We start from the raw sequence: 23,865 nt of genomic DNA, 5'->3' as shown, positions 1-23,865 counted from the left end.
AAAGGGATAATCATGAAAATCTCCTCAGGGGATTCCGGTCAAAAGCTATTAGCTTTATGAAAAGTTGCTACACTAATGGTAAACTAATCTGAATCCTGACATTAACTAATCATTGAAAATGAATGGATGATAACAATATGATTACAGCAACATGTAGATGATGATTATGAGTATAAAAAAAATAACATTAATCCACTGATTAAAGTTGGATAATCAGTAATCTTCCAACTGATCATCTCATTGTAATCCAATGATAATAATCAGATGATGTAACTTTTTTTTCCTCAATCAATAATGTAAAAGATATTGGATAACACTCCAGGGAATTGTGATATTTGAAATAAACCATTAGATTGACAATATTGATTATGACATTTAGAAATTGTAATTTTCTAATATCAACAATCAACTTTTTTTGTATAAACAATTAATCTCGTTCATTAGAAAGCTACTAAACTGTAAGTTAATAATTGGCTTCTTAGTTCAGTTGATTAACCAAATTTTCTTACCTGTTGAAGGAGGGAAGCTTATTGTTCATGATGGCAAATCGAAGGCAGGAAATTGTCATGAAACCCATGGAAAAGTAAAAGATATTTGCATAAAAGGCACAAGAACTTTTTGATTGAGGAACCATTGATGATGAAGAAGATGATAATTTACAGTTAGACTGTTTTCCATTGGAATTGGTGATATTTCTCAAGTTGAAATTACTTTTTACCCAATTAACCCATCGGTCAGTATTTTGGAGTATCTGAAAATGGAAATGGATAAATATTTGTTTCTGTAAAGTTGATTGTGAACAATTTAATTTACCTTTGATCGTAAATTGTATTTAAATAGTGATTCGTGAAAAATGCAAACAATTAAGGTTGTTGATGCTTGCTCTTTGCAAAAGGTTCCAATCAATGTCAATACGAAGACAATCAAAATTGATTTATCTAAATGAGCAACGAATAAAAAATAAATTGATTGTAAATTAAATTAGTTGATTGTTTGGTTAAGTTGATATTTTCTTGGGGAAAATAATACAATTAAATTAAAAACTAAAATGTAAACAAAATTTACCCTCATTTGGATTGGTAAAGAAAAACAAAATTAATTTAATTTGATTCAATTATTTTCATCTCTGTACATTTAATAGTCGATAGTTTTTAATTGTTAATTCAATTTATACATATATGAATTTTCTTAATTGTTATTGTAAAATCAACTATTAATTCAAAGTAATTACAACAATTAAGTTAAACTGTTTTTCGTTTCACCATCAATAATTGAAACAAAAGGAACAACAATTTATTTAAATAGAAACACAAATATCATCATCATTAATGTTAATTGTTGTTTCCAATTTAAATTAAAACTTTATCCGTGAAAATTTTCCCTGAATTATTTCAACAATGAACAATTTAAAATGTATTATATTAAATTAAAACAGTTATGAGAATAACAATTGTTACGATTAAACTAATTAACTAATTGTTGTTGGAATTGACAAAAATTGATCATAATTAGGAAGCATTAGTGTTAAACCAATGATTATGATTAATGTCCATCTTGATTAAATGATTAAATTGCTAACAACAATTAAGGATTAACCAAAAATGAGAGACAGAGTAGAAAAATAATAAGAGTAAAAAATTATTGATAATCTAAATTAATGATGATTACAATTGTTATCTTAATCATTAGCAAAGTTATTATTACCTTTAGGGGTAAACATTAAAATAACAATAATGATAATGATGATGATGAAACAAAAAGTGTAATAACAATAATGGTTAGATTATGAAGCCTTAAGCTAATGTATAACCGTAAATTATTTTCCTATTGTTTTTTTTATGTAATCATATAATCATGAGATTTTATCTGAATCGTTATTTGCTTTTATCATGATGAGAATGATAAAAAATAATGAGTTAAATGAATTCATATGTGCAGATAGTGTTTACTATTAGCATGGAATTGAAAGTAAACTGTTGAATATCAAGATTATTATTATTGAATTATAAGTAACTCAGAAATCAGATTATCTTTTAAAACTATTATCATGTTTAAGGAACTCTTTTTTTCCCTAGATATAAAGTATATATAGATTTTCCTCTTCCCTGATAATATTCGAGGGTTAACATGATGATTATTAGGAAATTCTGAATCATTCAAGTTCTTTGAGTAGGTGAATATAACATGATTACAGATTTATCTCGATATCTTGGTGGAAAAGGTAGAGATTCATTTCTAAGAGTTTTCCATTTTTCTCTTTACTTCTGCCAGACGAATGATAATATCGAGAAATTGGAAATAAATTTCCATTGAATATATAAAATCAATGAGAAGAAGATTTTGGTTTATCATCATGATTCACCCTGAAATATCATCCAAACTGTTGAGTTTCAATTGAATTTATATAAGATGATAAAGATGAAAAAATAGAGGTTCGTATTGAATAAGTTTTTCATTGGTCATGATACAAACCAATTGATTTAATCTCATGATATCAATGAAAATTAAGATGATAACATTTCAAGATATCATGATAGTCATGAAATGCTGATGAATACTAGAGGAGAGACATTAGTCTATCTATTAAATCATATATTATTGATTGATTACGATACTGGATATCCATTCAATCATGGGTGATGAGCTCACAGAGGGAATGAGAGAGGGAATAAAATAATGATAACAATGAATATGATAACCTTTCGACCCATGAAAATAATACTCATCATGTTATTCATTACAACTGATGACTATTTGACCATTCCAACAGAATTACAACTTGAAAGATTCATTTAATTCCTTCATTATCATCAATCCACCAGACCATCGATTGTTATAATAAGTTATTGGCTTATTGTCTTAGTGGAGTAAAAAAAGTTTATCAAAGAAAATGTTTTACAATCAAAGAATGTAACTGATCAAACTGACAGAATAAATTGGATTCTGAATAATTCTGGTTATCTTTTCTCTCATGATTAGATAAATTGTATCAATAAAATCTAATCAATCAAATGAGTTAATGATAGAATCTCTAAGTTAAAACCTTCTAAAATTGTTCTAAGTCCATGATGGTAATAACAGTTTTCCAATTTTCCAAGCCAAAAGTTAAGTTCATATTCATGGACTAAGAATTCAATTCAAAAAGATTTCCAGGTCTTGTTTACATTTACCAGGATTGTTCTCATGTAAATAAGAAAAGGTAAGAGAGGAAAGAGGGGGAAAAACTAATTCTGAGCTTCCAATGGATTCTGATAATGGATAAATTATATTCTTTAACATTAAAGTCTTTTAAAAGGTTTGGTAATACAACCAAAGTCATTTACACCAATGGTGAATATGATGCTTGATTTGGTTCATGATAAATGATGTTAACCTTATCTCCATCATCATCATCATCTGTTTCTTACTATTTTCTGGTTCTTATGTAATAAAAGGGCAAATAGATCAAAAGAAGAAGAGAAAAAAGTTCCATTCATGATCATGCATCATGATGATGATGGTATTTCCATTTCCATCTCTATCTTTTTCATTTTCTTCATTCGGTTCACTCCTTTGGTTAACTTTCTAAGAGGATATACAGAGTGGGTTGGGTTAGTTAAATGGTAAATGAGAAAGAGAGAGAGAGAGAGATAAAAAGCTACCAACGATACAGAATAAGATAAATTATGAGACATAACATGTAATTTGCGATTTTGGTTCCTCCAGAAAATGTAACCTGAATTTTTTCATTCTCCTGGTCACTTTTCTATCTCTAACTATCTGTAAGTTTGTGGTCATTATCATGGCAATAAAACAAGAGGGAGAATAGTAATAAATTGTTACCACAAAAAGAGTGGGGAAAACCTTATATGTACTCTGGACATTTAATCTTGTACTTACAGAGATAAACAATATGAAAGATTAACACTAATATTATGAGAGTAGTCAGTGGATGGGAAGTGGACGAATTTGATAATTCAACACAATAAGTTGACTCAAATTGTGGACACAAATCAAATTTAATGCGATAATAACAACGATAATTTAATGAGAGTTATGAGAGCTCATGAAACTTTAGCTATATGGTGATGATGATGATGAACGGATATAAAATCTGAAGGGAGGTAAAAAAATCAATAATCAATGTGTTATTCAAATGAGAAAATAAAAGGTTAATCAATTTAAATGCTACTGGATGGTGATTGTAATCAATTTCATCATGATAATAGCGGTAAGAGAAAGATATAACCTCCCTGATAGGCGGTTCCTGCCTTCACCAGAACAGGGAAAAAAACTCATTGGTAGAATTCAGAATTTACATTTACCTCATATTGAAATGATATAACAATAATAAAAAAAACTCCATTGCTTCTTGCCCTTGATGGAGTTTCACTCAATCGTGTCTCTATAATCATCATCATAATGATTACCATCAGATCATCAGCATCGCCATCATTATTGTTATCAACAACAACACACTCACTGTTAGGATTATCATTTGACTATCATTAGCATCCTCATAAAGTACATTAAGTTACCTGAAAAAGGTTGGACATTTAATCGTGTTCGTAAAGGTAAAAAGAGTCAGAAAATCAATCTATTATCTTTTACCATTCTGATTTTGACTTTCATGATAAATTTATTCAGACTCAATGAGAAAACGATTGAGAGAGGAAATTTTCATTAACGAAGTTTTCATGGTTCATTTCAAAGTAAATAATCAACTTAATCTTAAATCTCCGGTAAAATGTATCAATTTTTCATACTGATTGAAATCTTTGAGGTTACGCTTCTTGTTTCAGATAAATTTTTACCACAGGGGATAAAGTTATTAGCATTATTGTTATTGCAGTATTTTTATCACCTCCCTGAGCCTTTTTCATGAGCATATACCATTTATATGATATTGTTACTCGAATTATTATCATTATCATTATCATCATGGTAAATATTGTGAGAAAATGAAATGAGAAGAAGAAAAAAAAAACTAATAAAAGATAGAGAATGAAGGAAAGAAAAAAATATCCATTTACCTGAATTATTATCGTTGGTATAATCATTATCGGGGTGATGATGATGATGATGATGATGATGATGATGATGATGATGGTGATAGTTATCATTATGATTATTGTTGTGGCACCAATAAAGTAAAGCTGAAAGGCTGAATAAAGCTGATAAAAGTTCAGCTCGACCAACAATACTCGCTACCTGTTGAATGGACATTAAAAAGAAATGGTCAGGATTAGAAAAAAATTTCTTTCTTATTTATTGATAAAGAAAAAGATTATCATGATTATCATTCATGTTTCAGGTTTGTGATAAAATGTTTCTAAAATGCTTGACCACTGGATTTGATTCTGGTAACGGTCAACAATCAAAGTTCATTATCATATCATGTGATATTTGGTAGTTTAATTGTTAAATCAAATAACTGTTCATGACATGAGAGACATGATATGAATGAGATTGAGTACAACGATGAGAGACATTGTTGATTGTATTAATACTCATGTATTAGTTGTTAAAGTCACGCAATAATTAAATTGCTAATATTGATTGTTGTCTCACTTTGATTGCTTAACAATTTATATATTGTATAACCAACACCTGAGATTGTTGTGTAACACTTGATAACAATTACCTTTTACCTCCTACACCTTTTTAGTTATGCATCAATGAAAGTTTACCATGTAACTCAGTTATCATGGTGTATTAATGAACATGAATTAGTTTACATGAAAAATGATGAAACTTTTCCCTCAACTGTTCATTCAACTGATTATTGAAAAAAAAACGACAACAAAATTCACTTGATTTGATTGTTTTGGAAAATTGTAAATATTTATCTTGGATAGGAAAAAAACTTTCTAGTTAGTAAATTAATCTAAACAAGATTAAGCTAGTAATTGATTAGATTGGATCATCTTTTTGATGGATTAGTTTTAATTGAAATTGATTGATCATTGTTTCTAATATTCTTGACAACATTCAACCTTCTTATCAATTGCTTGGACATTATTAACTTGATTGGTCAGTCTAACTTGTTGAGGATATTGGATGCATCTTATATATTTGATGTAATGGTAAATAAGTTCATGATAATCTCATGAACAGGTTGTCATGAAGGTTTGACCTTTTTTTTTTACTGTGTCTCGTTGATTGTATGATCCATGAAAAAGTTTAAAGGTGATGGTCATTTACTTGAATTGGACACAATCATCAGCATCATCTGAGCTCATCATTTTATCACAATGAGATAGAGGAAAAGTTCATTAGAAATGAAAAGAAAAACCGTAAAAGTAAAACTTTCAGAAAAAAGAGATTTTTTTTCCTCCATTAAATGAACAACATAATGAACTTTTCAAAGGACATGATGAAGATAATGATGGTGATGAACATTGACCTCATGGTAAAAAATAGTAATGTCAATAACAATCATCTCCACAATATAAATCATAATTGAAGAATTGAAATGAAAGTGAATTCAATTGATAATCAGAGCAAAACTCTTGAAACTTTTTCACCATAATTTCCGGTTACATTTTGGATTCTCTATGGAATAAAGTTACTTCCGTTTCCAGATTTCTTTCAACAAAAAAGTTTAAATTCATCATTACAATTCAACTGAGCCAATCAAGTTATCATTTTTTTTCTCATCCTTTTCTTTATCATCTTAATGAACTATTGAGAGAGAAATGAACCTTTCACCATGAACATTATCATGAAGAGAGTGAAAATTTCATGTTCATTTACTGATTAATTCATAAACCTCTTATTATTATATTTGAGATAATTACATTTCCTTTGATTTAACTTTGGCATTTTAATTTATATATTACACCAAGTTAATTAGGATCCATATTTCAACTGAGTAACAATTAAAATCAACTTGTGATTAAATAGATTACATTGTTACAACAATTTCTTAATTGTAGATTAATTTAATTAATTCAATTGGGTTGATTATTGTTTCATTAATAAACTAATTATCAATGTTTTTGTTAAGTGTTGATAGCAAAGGTGAATCAAGATGAGAAGAAGAAAAAAAAATTAACAAGGTAATTAATTAATCCAGTTAATTGATTAAGATTGATTAAATTACTTTGATCAAGTTTAACATTTACTGTGTCAACTATGGACAAAATTGTTTGCCACTTTTCATCAGGAAAAACTAATCAATATTAATCATAATTATTTTTGTTGCAGACAAAATTTATCATCAACAAAATCATTAGATTTATTGATTGTTGATATTAATAATTAAACATGGTGGTAGTTAATTGTTACGATAAATTGTTAGACTTATGAACATTGAGTTTGACAAATTGTTGTTGTTTTTGACAAACAGAAAGGAAGGCAAATACAAAATCAATTCTCATCCAAGTTGATTAACTTTTCGCGTTAATTGTTACTCATTAATGGGAATCATGTTTATGAGAATAAGTTCAGACAGGGTAGGGCAGGGGAAGTGGAAATTCATCATGAAATGTGTATTATTTTTTCCTGAATAAAGAGATTAGAATAGATTGGAAAGAGAGATTCAAATGTCAGAATTGTAATGGTTTCTGTATTTGGGTGGAGTCGATGGGTGGAAATTTAATCTTCTATTGACCTGAAATATATTAAGTGTTTGTTTGTTTGTTTGTTGTTGTTTCCAAATGATGTTCGTCATCACTGATTACCTGAAATTATTTGACAGATTGACGTAAATTCAGTTAAAATCCTTGAGAGAGTAAAAGATTTTCGGGTGAAAATGATGGCCTGTGAATCAGAAATTCAGTTATCCGTGAACCTGATAACTTCCATAGAATGACAGATGATGAACAACAAGATCAAGGTGAGACTAAAGTTAACTGTAAGTTAGAGTTATCGTTAAGTTGAACATCAACATGGTGAAATCTCCCTGAGTTACACATCAAAAATCATCATTAAAATGAGACAAAAACCTTCCCATCAATTCAATATAATCAATAATCATACCATTGTTTTAGATTAATAGATAACTCTACCAACTTTACCTCATCATCAGAATGGAAAAGTTTCAATTCATATATTTACTCACAAATTCATGTCTCAATATATATCAAGAACTTTTTCTTCACCATGTATGTCAATAGATAACAATAATCAACACAATGATCAAAATAATGATCTGAATAAACTTCACTCATAACTTAGAAAATGATAGTTGATAATATTCCCAAATGAATTTGAAACTTTTTCTTTTCTCTCTTCCGTTCTCACTTTCAAACCTCACAATCGTTTTTCTCAGCAACCAAAACCATGATAAGAATTTTTTAGTTCCCCTGATTACTCTTGATCTTTTTTTTCCATTGTCCTCATGATGACACTTTTCTATTTTGTTAGTAAACTTTAAAATCTCAACTGACCAGTGTCCATGGTCGAGGTTATCACAATAGTCAAAGGGGGAAAAAAGTTCATTAAAATTTCCAAGTGAGATTAATAAACTTTCATAATTGTCGACAAATTATTATCATTTTTTTTACCTTTAATTAAATGATATGAACAAGTGACCAGATTGATTATTAAGCTTCATGATATTAATTCACTTAATCAACTAATTCCTGAAATTCTTTGGGTATAACAAATGAATATCATGTAATTTGAGATTGTTTCATGATGTATTGAGGTTACCAGAATTTCAATCAACATATTTCATGAAAGTTGTGAGTGAGTGTTTTTTTTCATCAAGTTAATTAACTAATTACTTAATTATACTGATTGTAGTATGTATTTTGATTACTTGAGCAATTAAATCAACATGAAAATGTTGAGCGACAAAATTTAATCATAAACATTTCAATTAAAGGGCAAACATAATTAAATCAACTGTTAATTTGAACAGGAGGAAGAAAAAAAAACAAACAAATTAAACATTAAATTAAATTAAACTGTTGGTTTTTCTGTCACAATTAATAGGAAAATAATTCTTGGTGATTGCTAATTTTGAGATGACACATTTTCATGATTATTTTTCATACACATGAGAAATCATCATGAGTAAACCAAACTTTACATGGGGAATTCATTGGACCCTTGAATTCAGGTACAGTAATATTTATTATTATTGCCAGTTTTGGTTGTTTACTTTTGTTAACAATTGTGAAATTGTTACTAAAATTATTGTTGATGTACATTTATTAATGTAAAAAGCTTTATGAACATACATCATGAGCGTGAATCATGTTCAAGTTTCATTATTTCATAAAATTCAGAGACAAAAAGTAGTATATGATAATTTCCAAGGCTTATGTTATATTCAAAGATGATGATTATCATTGTCTTCGTCTTCTTAATCATCTCTTGTAGCTTTGAGATTCATAAGAAAATACATATTCTATGCATCTCTTTTGATAGGATCAAAGGAGATGAAATAAAAAGTGGCAGAGTTGATGCTGAGATAAAGGTAAAGATTGTATTATTACCAAGTGATGTGATTATGTATTATTTACAATTGATGAAAAAAAGATGAAAATATTCAAGTAAATAATTGATTATTGAAGAGAGATGATGATAAATAATTCTGTTAACTCTCTCTCTCTCTCTCTCTCTTGTTATTTTTATCTTATTAAAGATAAAAAGTCAGGATCAATCAGACTTACCTTATAACCTTTTTTCATCCATTTCTCTTTCTTGCTTTTATTCATGTCTTTGCCCCTCATTCTCTTCATTGTATTATCACTCAGAGAATATCTCCTCCCATGTAGATGATGCTGGTAAGAAGATGAACATTTTCCATCATTTTCATAGTTTTTCATTATTCAGGCAAGATGAAGATGAAATAGTATTACTTTACTTGGAAAGAGAATATAAGAATTCAAAGAGATTCTTGTTGGATGATGATGATGATGATGATAGAAGATAATAAAAGGTAAGAACTGTAATACATGGAAAATCTCATAACCTGAAAACGAATGAAAAAAGGGAAGAAAATTCCTCTAATATCTGCTAACCTCTCCCAATTTTAACTCTCTCTCTCTCTCTCTCTCTCTCTCTCTCTCTGAATTATCATCATTTCTATTCAATTCATTTCAACATGGAAACATTGAATCAACATCTCACCTACATAGCTTATTGTCACTCTAGTTACCGCGAGTTTCCCTGTAAGTGAAATGTAATAACATGATAAGTATTTTCATTAATTTACTCACAATAAAGTGAATACGTTCCCAATTGAATATCATAGATACCAAATGTACTAGAACTAAATGAAAAAGATATTGAAATAATCACCACCACCGCCAACTAATACAACATTTCACCTTTTTACTATCATGGTGAAGTATTTCCCTCTCATATAAATAATTATAAGTTTCTAATCCTGACCCTTAATCTTTAAATCAATGTATTAATATATAAATAAAAAGGGAAACAGGAAAAGGATAATGTCTCATATTAATCCTTTTCCTATTAGTTATTATCAACTGATATTAAAAGGTAACAACAGGATTTTTGCTATTACAATTCTGATGGAGATACAGCTCTCAATAAATTCAATATAATCAAAATAAAAAGATATCATGATTACTGAGTATTTTGTACATTATTAAGTCTTCCAGGGTGGGGAAAAATGATATCTACCTCTCAACGAAAGACAAATAAGCTTTAGTGTGATTCATAAGCTCTCAAGTTAAGTCGTCATAAGTATTATATTTATAACGATGATATTATCTAGTGCTAGTGAGAGAGAAAGAGAGAGAGAGAGAGAGAGAGAGAGAGAGAGAGAGATGAAGAATGGGAGCTAGAGTGAGGTGAAAAGTAGACAAGGAAACAAGAGTCTTCAACAGTTATATCACTGGATTAACAATATAAAAGAGAGAGGAAAAAATAATATCTTATTCAGTGGATTAACTAGAGACTTTATCATCATTCCAAGAATATAAGATTAATAGGAATAGGAAGATGAAGATATTAATACATGTATTCTTCTTACAGAATTGATAAAATGATCAACAGATCAAATATTTAACCAAATTTTTCGAGTTTCGTTCAAACAATTAAAATTCAACTTGAAAAAGTGAGAAAAAATTTACTCAAATGATTCTATTGATTGTTGACAATCAATAGTAAACAATTTGATAACTTTAAACTTAATTTAACAAGTTATCAAGTATTCAATGCAATCAAATGTAATTGTTATCATCAGTATGCTCAGCATGTTAGGGTAACAAACTGTTCAACGTTTAATTTTTATGAGAGAGATGGTGAAACTCATCATCATCATGACGTTTACCATTTAATATAAAGGTGATGTTATAAAGGTTGGAAAAGTAAACAGTTTCAGTTGAAAGAGGAGAAAACCTTATTTCAATTATAAACTTGTAACATTTCAGTTCTCATATGAAAGGAAATAGTTTCATGAAAAATTCAGCAACATCACGAAGATAAAAAACACACACAAAGATATTGAATCTCTTCAGTATAATAATAATAATAATAATAATAATGATAAACCAGGAAGGAAAATAATGAAAAATTAAGATTCAGTCTGAACATGATGATACTACTTATGTCATGATAATTGTATTTATGTTTACTAAGCAATATGATTCAGTGGACACACTTTGAATTATCATGAAATTTTATAAAAGTAAAATCTTCATGGGGCGATGTTGATTCATTCAGCTATTATCTTTGGAAAAATTTTCTCAACTGAAAAGTTTTCATGAAAGTTGAGTAAATATCATGAATTTCAATTGCTCGGAGGAATAGTAAATCAGAATAGTAATTGTTTCAATTATGACTATCATATCGAAATTTTCTGCATCATTGATTGAGGCATCTTGATTAAGGTGATTTTGAATTTTCTAAACCAACAAAAGTTCAATGAAGTTCAGACATTTACATTAGCAAACTGGTCAAAATTATTCATGATAATTGAATTAGTCTCACATGAAATCTATGGACTGACCTTGGTCATGGCAACATTAACAATAGATTTTCAGGTTTGATTTTTCAGAATTTCTCAGACTGATTTATGATGCAACAGGGAGAGATTTGCATTTTTCAATTGAATTTCGTACCTGTATATTGAAAATATTCTGAGACAAAGTTCCAAGTGAAAATCAGATACAATATCAAGAACACAATTAAATGTAAGTGATAAAAGTTTCCATTGAAATGTAAATGAGGGATGAAAGAAGATCTTCAATAAATGATGATCATCATGAAGCTAAAAATGAACAAGAAGATGAGATGAAAGTAATCATTGATTTCAGGGAAATTTTTTTCTTCCACTGAGGTGAAGATTTGAAAGATTTTCAGTCTAAAGGTTTGTATATTTACATTATCATGATGAAAGTATCAACATGATGATGACAGTAACAACTGAGTTTATCCAATGAAGATGATGAAAAGGTAGACATCATCCTTATCTTCATCCCATTCAAAGTCAACATGAAATTTTCTTTATGTTACTTATTCATAGTTTTGTGTATTATTATTCAGAATAATATACATGTAAATGGCCCAAGGAAAAAGATGAGGAAAAAAACAAATAACTTTTTCCATGTTTTTGTCATCGCCCATCATCATGTCAACATTGGAATATTGTAAAATTCAAGCTGAGATAATATCATTCCAATTGTAATAATCTTATCTCAGAATCAAAGAGACAGACAGACAGAGAGAGAGAGAGAGAGAGAGAGAGAGAGAGAGAGAGAGAGAGAGTCAATCAAGGTAACTTCCCCATCTCTCCTACAATCCAGTCCAATTTACCTGTCAATTTATTACTTAATATCCAAAGATTAAGATTGACAGGTAACATTCATGATGATGATTTAATGAATCCTTTCATGTAATCGTGTAAACGAAACAAAACTTTCTGTAAACAGTTGACAGCAATAACCAATCACTATGGAATCATGAATGAAATGTTCACACTAAACTAATGAAAAAAAAAGTTCAATATGGTTTCATGATCATGAATGAGAAAATTTCAACAGAATAAAAGGAAAAGTAAACATTGTAAGTAGTTGTTTAAATTAATGAACATATTGCTTGGAGTTCATGGTTACACTTAAGTTGTGAGAGGATAACGGTTAATGAAGTCAGAACTTTTTGTCAGAACTTTTTTTCCTACTCTAATTCAGAGTTTTCTCCATGATAATATAACATTGTAATGTTAAAAACGTTGATTGTTTAACAACAATTTTAAACTAGACAGTAAACTTGATTATCTACATTTCCTTTGGGTAACAACATAACATTTGCTTTCTTTTAATCAGTTAACATTTTCAGTTAGTTTATATTTATTATCATCTCTTAGTTTACTTTCTTATTAAATGTCTTTATTTTTTTCATTCTTTTCTCTTAGCATCCTCATCATCTTTTTCATGGTGTTTATCATAGATGAACAAATTTTTTTCCCTCTTCTCTCTCGTAAGCTCAAGCCTCGGATGTTCATTAGTTCATTACTGTTGAACTCACGGTGAATCACATGAATGAATTTATATAAGAATATATATTCATGGAGAGAAAATGAATATTTCTCTCTAATAATATTAATAATTTTAGCTCTTAATGATATAACACAGAAATTCATGTACACCATGTTTTCATGTCTCTTTGCACATCATAATCATTTGGAACTTCTCTCTCTCTCTCTCTCTCTCTCTCTCTTGCTCTCTTTCTCTCTTGCTCTTTCTCTCACTCTAATTTTCCAACAGGGGAATTGGTTGTAAGTCTTTTACTTCAAGATCGAAAAGTTTTACCTTTGAACTAGAATCACCATCGCAGTTAATTAGGCTTCTTTTTGTATATATTATTCAGGAAGACTTATGGATGATAAAAGTTCTTCATCATCATCTCATCAAAGTTAAATTCACGTTTCAATCAACAAATGATGGGATGCTAATCATGCTGATAAAACATAAACATCAACAAGCTTAATACCAGAGCTGATCAGCTTAAGAGAACCCAATTTTAATCTGGTTCACATTGTGATTAAAACAGCTAATCATCATCATCATTATCATCATTATCATCATGCTTGAACAATTAAATCTTGTCAAAAATTACAATTAGAAAACAACAACAATTATCCTGTTAATGATTACAATCAATTGATTAATTAACTGAACCATTAAAGTTTGATGCCTCTTTTTTATTTATAATCAAAATTAACTAATTCTGGTTCTTTTGTTATGATTACTATTATTGTATACAATTGGTTGTAAATAACATCAGATAAATGAAATGCTAACTTGAAATGATATCCAACTGTAGTATAACAAATAGACAATAACAAAGCAAAGGGGAAAAATTGTAACAAACTAGATAATAATTGTTAATAGTAACTGAAACCATATGAAATTGGCTTCATTTATGACCAATTAAATCAACTAATAAAATAGAAACAATAACAATAATAATGGGATAATAATTGGATAACATTGGGCTAGATGGAGATAGTAAATATTATCAACAAAAGTGTATTAATAATGTAATATGCTTGTAGTAAAAACCATAACCGAATACTAGAAATCAATGGATAATATAAAATGTAATATATTGAAAGTGAATTAAGTTGATTGTTGTAGCCATTATATTATTTAGCTTTCATTGGAAGATGCCAAAGATTTAGTTGATTAGTTGAAAAGCAAAGTGAGGGAAATAAAATCATTTTAAATATTGAATGTTTTTAATTTGATTCCTTGAGTTAGTATTGATTTGAAGGGTTGATTAATTGAAATTGTAAATGCCCTAGTGTATTACCTTTAATTGTAAACATTGATTGTCTATTGCTTGTTTAGGATTTTAATTGCAAATCTAATTTAATGCATTGCAAATACAATTTGCTACCAAAATTGTTGTTTACATTAATTTCATTATATTGGATTTGTAGGTTAGTTCATTTTTAATATACTCTCTTTTTGTTTATGGAGATAAATGTTTGCAAACAAAAACAAACTTTTACTTCACATGGAGAGGTAAATATATAATAGAGAGAGAGAGAGTTAAAATTGAAAAAAATAGCAGTAAAATTTGATAAAAAGAGCAAATGATTTGATAAAATAGATGATGAAGATGATGGAAAGTAGAAGATGATGATGGTAAGCTCAATATTGATGCCCTTGGGATGGAAAACAAACGAAGATAGTTGATTTAACGCTGTTTTAATAGAATCACTGAGAAAACATTCAATTACAATTCTGGGGAGTGAATCTTATAGATGAGTTGTAAATGAAAAACAAGATACTGAAAGGTGAGATTGGGATGAGGATAAAGAGAGTGGAAAGGGTTATAATTTGGGTGTTGGGCTGATATTGGATGAGAAACAATTTCATCTGATAAACAATATAATTGAAATTTGTAAAATCTACTGAATCAAGAGTTTAGCGTACATAAGATAATCAATATTATTGATTTTCCAATTCCCATTCAACTTTACTCAGGATAACAAAGCTCTACCTTTATCTCACGTTTTTCTCACTCGATCTCTCTTTTTTTTTCAGCTAACCCTGTTTACTTTTTTCCCCCAATCTTTTCAACGTTATTTATGATAATTTATTTGATTAATTACTCTCAATTCTATGATTATTAACATAATATTATATTAAAGTAAATAGAAAAAAGGTAAACGACAAAAGAAATCGACTAATATATTGTCAATAGAGAGATAATGTGATTAAATCAAATTTAATCTTCCTTCAGGGTTTTCATCATTCTAGTTAATCAGGCAAGTTGAACCTTTTAAATGATGATTATTTCAATGTTAATCTTTATATCCATTACATGAGATTGTTCATTTCTTATTGCAACCAAGGCAAAAGTTTTGTATTACTGAATTTACCACCGGTGGTGTATCAACTTAAACTGTAATTCTCAAAGTGTCCAAGGTTAATGTTATATAATAACAAATAATTCACAATAAGAATCACATTTTATCACATTAGATTATCGGTAACATTAAATATCGACCTTGATTTTTCACCTTGAAAATTATCTTCAATTTGGTAAACATCGAGGATTCAGAAAGTAAACCAGATCAGAAACAATTAGCTAATTATCCTAAAACCAATTTAAATCATTTCATGTTATAAATGATGAAAAGTTTCAAAAGAGTTACAATATTAATCCGCTTTAATTATGATTAACATAATTAATTGATAATCTTCCAGGTATAAGAAACAAAACACAACGAAAACAAAACCCAACAATTAATGTAACGTCAATTTAAATTGTGAAATCAGTTTAAATTCAATTAAATTGAAAACAGTTGATTAACAAATAGTTAATCAATTGGATACGAAAAGAGTTAACAGTATAATGTTAACTGGAATCAACTTTCATCTAATCAAGTAAAAAGTTAATTATTATAGTTGAAGCAGGAAAAAAGTAGATTAAAGTGAATGAGAAATGAAAATAACATCAATAATAAGTAATAACAGTTACCGTTATAATGATAGTTACATAAGACAAATAATAAAGATAATGATGATAATAATATTACATTGATGTGTAATGATGATATAACTTTGACATCCAGAGAAAGTAAGAAAAATGATATTATGTAAGATGAGAGGAAGAGGAAGATAAAAAAAGAATCAACTAATTAAAGGGATGCTGATAATTTCCATGGGTGTAATTTATGTTCATGGTGCAATGTTCAGTTAATGTTTCTCGGTGAATTTTTTGTTTCATCCAATCACTTAATCAAAAGTCATGATATTGAGACAAATCCTTTTGGTTTACCCGGTGGGTTTAGTTGTGATGGTGATGGGAAGAAAAAGTTTACTTGTAATTGGCTCCAATGGGTTTAATTAATTATATTAAGAGTTAGAATTAGGATTTATTGAGGATTGAAAATGGATTAAGATTAATGTTTACTTTCAGTTAATCAGAAAATCTCAGGTTATCATGTTTTTACTCAATTCAGAAATGAAAATAATGAAAGATGAATTATTCTAGCGGGATGATTATTGATTTATACATATAACTATTTATCTGTGACTGTTTATATTTTATTTTATATCTATTAGTTGATTAATTGAGCAAATCCTCAATTAGTGGTTACCATGATTCTCAGCTAATCTGATGCTCTGGATCCCTTAAGATGAAATTCATCTTGGAGCAGTTATCGAGTATCAATATTTAGAGAGACATAAAGGTGAAATTATCAAGCATTAAAAGTGATAATTGGTGAAAAAAATAGTAAAAGTTCACCATGGTCCAGAGAGAGTATCGAATATGCTTGAAGTTTGTTCATTGTCCTGAATATTTCTCAGGGATGAGTAGCTGGGCTTCTTTATTTTTCCTTTTTACCTCTTTCAACTTGAAAGAAAACATTTACTTGCAATACCTGAACCACCCGTTTTTTTGCAAGGAAAACACATTTATCATGTTGTATACAGGGAGTGTTTCCAAACTATCAAGATAATCACTTTGATAATAGATAGTTGAGCACCAAAAGTCAAAGGCTTATGAATATCAAATTGACCATCAGACAGAAGGTCAGACGAATCTCCAATTTGATTAATTATCAATCAACTATACCAAGGTTACCCCACCCCAATGCTCTGAATAAAATTGATGATAGTTTTTATAACATACTTGATACTAGAATTTTTATTTTTCTCAATTTTTTATCCTTACGCTACTTCTGAGCTTCTAAGTCATTCAATACGATTAATGATGTTTACTGTGATGTTGTGGGTCTAATAACTTTTCTCTCTCTCTCTCTCTCTAACTCTTGTCTCCATCACTTTTATTGACAATTTATCCACCTTATAATAAAGAAAATGCTTATTCTAAAAATATTTAATAAATCTATTTCTTTTTGACAGACATCACACTTTCCTCATTCCCTGAGTATCAAACAAGCGATTTTATAAAAGTTCATTTGTTTTACTATCTTGATAACATAATCGAACAACGAAAACTTAAACTGCTACACCTTCCTGACCTTTACTTGTCAATATGCTCCCGGTGGACATTCATATCTCTCACTCGGGCCTCTATTGTTTCATTGTTCATCTCAATTCATGATGAAAATAAAAAACTGGTACCGATTAGTTTTTGACCTTCAAACCAATAAAAAGATAAAGTTTCATTGACTGAAGGGTATAAAAACACGGAATCCATCAGAACTCCAATTGTATCACTTCGATGATCTTTTCCCTGATTATTGAATAATTTTATTCAATTCCTTCATTTATCTTTTCCCATTTTCTAAAACTTAGTTTTCTTTAATTTTCATTTTATTCATATTAATCTCTTTGCTTAATTAAGCTAATCAATCTCTTTATGCTTAATCTCTGTATCACTAAAGTGATCTAATTGTTTAACAGTTTAACCAAAATTCCGTTAATTACCATTCAATGGTCTCTTCTTAAAGTACCAAAACTTTGGCCAAATTAGAAAGACTTTGATTTTCTCTTTCTTTTCTTCTTTCTCTTCCCTTTCTTATCCTTTTAGCTTTAACAAGCCTTTTACCTTTCAGAGGTTAAAACTTGTCTTATCATCATCATCATTACAAAGAAGATGATTTTTGGCGCGACAGTATTGTTCACTTGCTAATCTTATCCTTGTCTATGATGATCACTAAAGTGATAAAACGTTAAATTTTTCCCTTTAACTATTACTAATTATGATTATTAATCATCTTCCCCCAATTTTGTTTTCTTTATTACTTTGTAATCTCTTCAACTAATCCTCAGTTTAATGCCTTCACTTTAACTGTTAAGTTCAAGTATCTCCATGTTAAACTCAATTTACCTTCTCTGTTTCTATTAAGTTCTCAATAAAGTTCAGTTCATTTTAACCATCACTTAGTGATCTTTGTTCAATAAATTGATATTCTAATTGAGAATAATCCTGAAATTACTTGGAACAAATCTGAATTTGTGACAGATTTATCTCCTGATTCCCCATCCGTTGGTTATAGTTAATCTCTCAGAGATATTGTGTCTCTATCTCATTCTGTTGCTCAAATTTCTCCTCAACTTAATCAACAAATACTCACAAATTGGCGAGGTTACCAGGATTATTCTCTTCTCCCTTTTCAATTTCTATTGTGTTTCCCACTAGTGTTTTGTGCTGTTCTTATAATGGCTAATAATAGTAAAGCTAAACTTTCTAGAAAGGCTGCCTTAGAAAAGGCTCGAGCTGCTAAAGCTTCAACTCGTCGTACTCGTGACCCTACACCAGTAGACCCAAGTGATGCTCCATTAGCATCTACTAGTAACGTTTCTGATGAAACAATGTTACAAACACCTCAAGCTCAACAAGCTTATCCTCCATCCACTCCAACTACTACAATTAGATCAACCCGACCCAAAACGGTCAATTTGATTGAAAAATCTCTTAGAGATCTTACCCCTGAAGAAATAACTTCTTTATTCCAACAATGGAACATCCAATTCACTCTTCGTTCTCTTGCTGCTAAAAAATTAGCCGAAGTTGTAACAACTCATCTTCTTCTCTATGGTGAAGTTCTTGATTCTGATGAAATTCTAAATCTCCCTGTTGCTGAAATTAAAGAACAAAATGTTCCAGATTGGCTTCTAGATTTTCGTTTGGAAAATATTTCTGAATTGGAAATTCAAACATTCATCAAATCAATCGGTCGTGATGATGATACTATTTTTCACATCACTCATGGTGAACTTTATGCTCTTCCCTTAGCTCTTGGAACTCTTAACAAGATGAAGATTGTTCTCAATCAACATGGTGCTCAAATAATCGATCCTACAGTTTCTGTTGCTTCATCTACGATCTTATCCCCTGATTCACCTCTTACTGCCGCTTCTTTTCTTGAGATTGCTAAACAATTAAAAGTCGATCCTTATGTGCCTGAATTCGTAAAAGGTGAAGATACTTATGGTTGGCTTATTAAAACTCGAGATCGCTTAGCGAAAGAAAACGTTGATGATTCAACTCGATTACGATTGCTACAAAAAGCCATGGCCCATGAGATTAAATCTTTTGCTGTTGAATTGGAATCAATTACTGATTACGGTGAATATCTCAACTCACTCTTTGAAAAACTTAAGACCCCTGAATCTCAATATTCTGCCGATTTCGAACTACAACAATGTCGATATCATCCTGAAAATCATCCCGAAAAATTTTTCTCTGAAATGAAAAGACTAATCAGTAAAGCATTTGGATCAGTTACTGATCGCATGTATGTTTCTCTAATCCTCCAACACATCCCTAAGTATATTCGAGATGACATTTATACTTTAGGTATCAATGACGATAAAACTCGAATCTTCAATTTTCTCACTCGCTTACATTTCGATTATAAAAACTCTAAAGAGAGAAACAAAGACAAACCCAAAACTTTTTCTAGATCATCTGATCGTCCTGATAAATCATCACTCACCTCAAAACTTTTCAAAAGTAACAATCACAACGATAAAAATTATCTTTCTTCTGATAAAAACAGAACCTCTAATCCTAATCAATCCAGATCATCTAATCAAACAAAAGGTGATAAATTCTGCAATTACTGCAAAGAAACTGATCATACAGTGAACGAATGTGTTCGGTTGGCCAATAAAAAGGCTAGAGATGCTGCAAGTGGAAAAGTTCAACAAAAACCCACTTCATCTCAATCAACATTCTCCAATTTACCTGCTAATTTAACCACAATGGTTCCACCTCCTCAAGTAAGTCCTCAACAAAATCAACCAACAACTATTTTGGAACCGATTCAATCCGCTATCCGAGATACTCCCATTAACTTTGCAACGGTTAAAAATTTGGACCAAATAACTAAACTTGGTAATGTTCAACTCGCTCATATGCCGCAAGTTAATATTAAACTTTGCTTACCCACGAAAGAAATTATCCAAGAAGGAAAAGTTCTTATCGATACTGGTGCTACAACTTGTGCCATTGACGCTTCATTGGCAAAGGAACTTCAAGTTCATGTAATTCCCCTCTCTCGATATCTTAAAGGTATTTGCTCCGACTCTTATGTCGATTCTCTTGGCTTTGCTTATGCTCTTGTTAAGCATAACGATATGGATCCAATCCATGTTATCAAAATGCAAATTTGTAACAATTTTGAACCTAATCTACTCCTCGGAAATGCCTTCATTCATGTCTTTTACATGAAAATCCAATCAGATGGAACTGAATTCAAGATCTCTTGCAAAGAGACTCCTAATTCCGTTGAATTTAATAACCCAGAATTCTACTTCAGATTCTGTACTCAGGCTGAAACTGAACATCTCATTGAATCAACTATTAAAGTTACCGGTGATCCCATTTCTGATTATATTCTTGATGAATCTAATAATTCCAACTCCGCAATCAAAATAATAACACCACTACCGATCTAAACTCCCAATCTAATCCAACTAAAGAGCTATCCCAAAATTTAATCATCGCTAAATATGATGTCATTACTCTTGAAGAGTTATCCGAATCCAAAATCACTCCCTTTCTTGAGAAGATTAAATCAAGAATAAACCCCGAACTCACTACCGACCAACAACAAAAGCTTTTAGAACTAATCGATCGTTATAACGATATTTTTGCTAAGCATCCTCATGATTTAGGTTTTGTCCCTTCATCGGTTTGTCCCGTTAAGATTGACTTAGAAAATCAATCAGTACCATTTCAAAAACCTTATAATTGTGGTATTAATCGTCGTGAAGCTTTCAAAGAGATCATTAATGATATGATTAACCACGACCTAATTGAGCCCTCAGATGCTTCTGGTGGTTCACCTTCAATCTTAGTTCCACGTCGAGACGGAACGTTTCGTATGGTAACAGATTATCGTCTTCTCAACCGACTCACCAAAGTCCCACAATTCCCAATGCCTCGTATTGACGATTGTCTCGAAGTAGTTCGAGGAGGCCGTTACTTCAACATGTTCGATTTAGCCCAAGGCTATCACCAAATCGAGTTACCAATCTCGGAGAGAGAAAAGACTGTGTTCGTTACTCCCGATGGTAAGTACCAATATAAAAGACTCCCCATGGGTCTTTCCGGTGCTCCCTTTATCTTTCAAAGATTTATGAACAAAGTGCTCGATGGATTACAATATGTTAACTGCATTGGATATTTTGACGATATTCCTGTCGTTGGTAAAACTTTTGATGAATTGATAACTAACACTATTCAAGTCATGGAACGATTAAGAAAGTTCAACCTAAAAGTTAAACCAGAAAAATGTTCATTTGGTCGAACAGAAATTCTACTTCTAGGTCACCTAGTCTCTGGTGATGGTATTCGACCTGACCCGAAGAAAGTTCAAGCTTTGGTCAATCTCCCTTACCCAAAAAATGTTCGTGAGTTACAATCTCTTCTTGGCTGTTATAATTACTTTAGCCGATACATTCCAAATTACTCTTCAATTGCCGCTCCATTATATCGACTAATCTCAAAAGAGAGAAAGTTTAAAATACTTTCAGCCGATAAAATTGCTCTTGATACTCTCAAAAATGCTCTTCTTAACACCACTCTCTTGGTTCATTATGACCCTCAACTCCGACGAAAAATCGCCGTCGATGCCTCTGACGTTGCTGTTGGTGGTATTCTCCTCCAAGAGGACCCTAATTCAGAGAATTTCAATCCTTCCATTCCAATCGAAGAGATCAAAGACTGGTTACCAGTAAGTTTCTTTTCTCAAAAACTCTTAAAACATCAACTCCATTACTCCACATCCGAAAAAGAATTACTTGCTATTCTTGTTGGAGTTTACAAATACAATCATTACCTTGAAGGTGATCATTTTTTGATCGAAACCGATCATCATGCTTTGTGCCAAGTGACAAAGATCAACTTTAAAAACTCCCGACTACAACGATGGTCAATCATGTTATCTGCTTACAATTTCAAAGTCATTTATCGTAAAGGTGCTACTCATCCCCCTGATTGTTTTTCCCGATATCAATCAGAATGGGAACATAGAAAAATTATCGATCCAGAGGAAGAATTCCTAGATAAGATTTTCTTAACAAACTATGTTACCGATATTGAAGATAATCATTATTATGATTTAGGTTTAAATCTGATAAATTTAACTCTCGAAAGTTCATTATTCGATATTGAACAATTCAAAGATCCACCAATCATCTTTTACACTCTTGAAAATCAAATGGATCAATTCAAATCAATTGAATCCGAATCCCCAGCTGAATTTTCCTTATGGAAGGAAAAGTTCGAATTAGACAGAAAATAATTCTGATATCCAAGATATAATTCAACAACTTTCAAATCCTAATTCAATTGCTGCTCGAAGATACATTCTCAAAGACAATCTACTTTATCGAAAAGATATTAGAACTCCATTTGGTTCACGTTTGGTAATCGATCCAATTATCTTGAAAGATATTTTTGAACAAGAACATCAATCAACTCTCGGTGGTCATTTCGCCACAGAGAAAACGTACTTGAATATCGCTAGACGATTTTGGTGCAAATACTTGTATGAAGAAGTAAAAAAGTTATGTGATTCTTGTGTAACCTGCTCGATTGCTAAGCCATCAAATGTAATTTACATTGACCCCGCAGCTAAACCTATTCCCAAAGAAATTTTCGAACGTTTCGAACTGGACGTTCAAGGTCCGATTACTATTCACAACAGTAAGAAATACATAATCGTATTGGTTGACGTTTTATCTCGCTACGTTTATGCTAAACTAACAAATAATCAAACCTCAAGTACCGTTATTAACTTTCTCACTCAATTCTTTAACCTCTTTGGTTATCCTTCAGTTATACAAACTGATCAAGGTACTAATTTTCTATCTGATTCTGTACAAGAATTTCTCAAGAAAAATGGTATAAACCATGATGTATCTAATCCTTACCACCCTCAATCACAAGGTATCGTTGAACGATGTAATAGAAATATTGCTGAAAGGCTTCGAACTTATGTCATTGAAAATGGTACTAAAA

The 23,865-nt window shown here is 30.2% G+C and overlaps 1 protein-coding gene across 1 annotated transcript in view; it reads right to left on the bottom strand.

Annotated features, from left to right (window-relative positions):
* LOC128390227 (protein O-mannosyl-transferase Tmtc3-like) overlaps positions 1-23,865 on the bottom strand; it is a 93,012-nt gene that overhangs the window by 28,539 nt on the left and 40,608 nt on the right. The window contains 3 exon segments of the mRNA XM_053349914.1: positions 510-751; positions 814-938; positions 5,013-5,190. Of these exon segments, the coding sequence (XP_053205889.1) occupies positions 510-751; positions 814-938; positions 5,013-5,190 (545 nt within the window).

This window comes from Panonychus citri, unplaced genomic scaffold (genome assembly GCF_014898815.1).
Source record: "Panonychus citri isolate SS breed McGregor unplaced genomic scaffold, ASM1489881v1 Contig00116, whole genome shotgun sequence".
In the NCBI taxonomy this organism is placed as follows: Eukaryota; Metazoa; Arthropoda; class Arachnida; order Trombidiformes; family Tetranychidae; genus Panonychus; species Panonychus citri.
The sequence above is the reverse complement of the archived record's forward strand: the minus strand, read 5'-3'. Positions and strand labels throughout refer to the sequence as shown.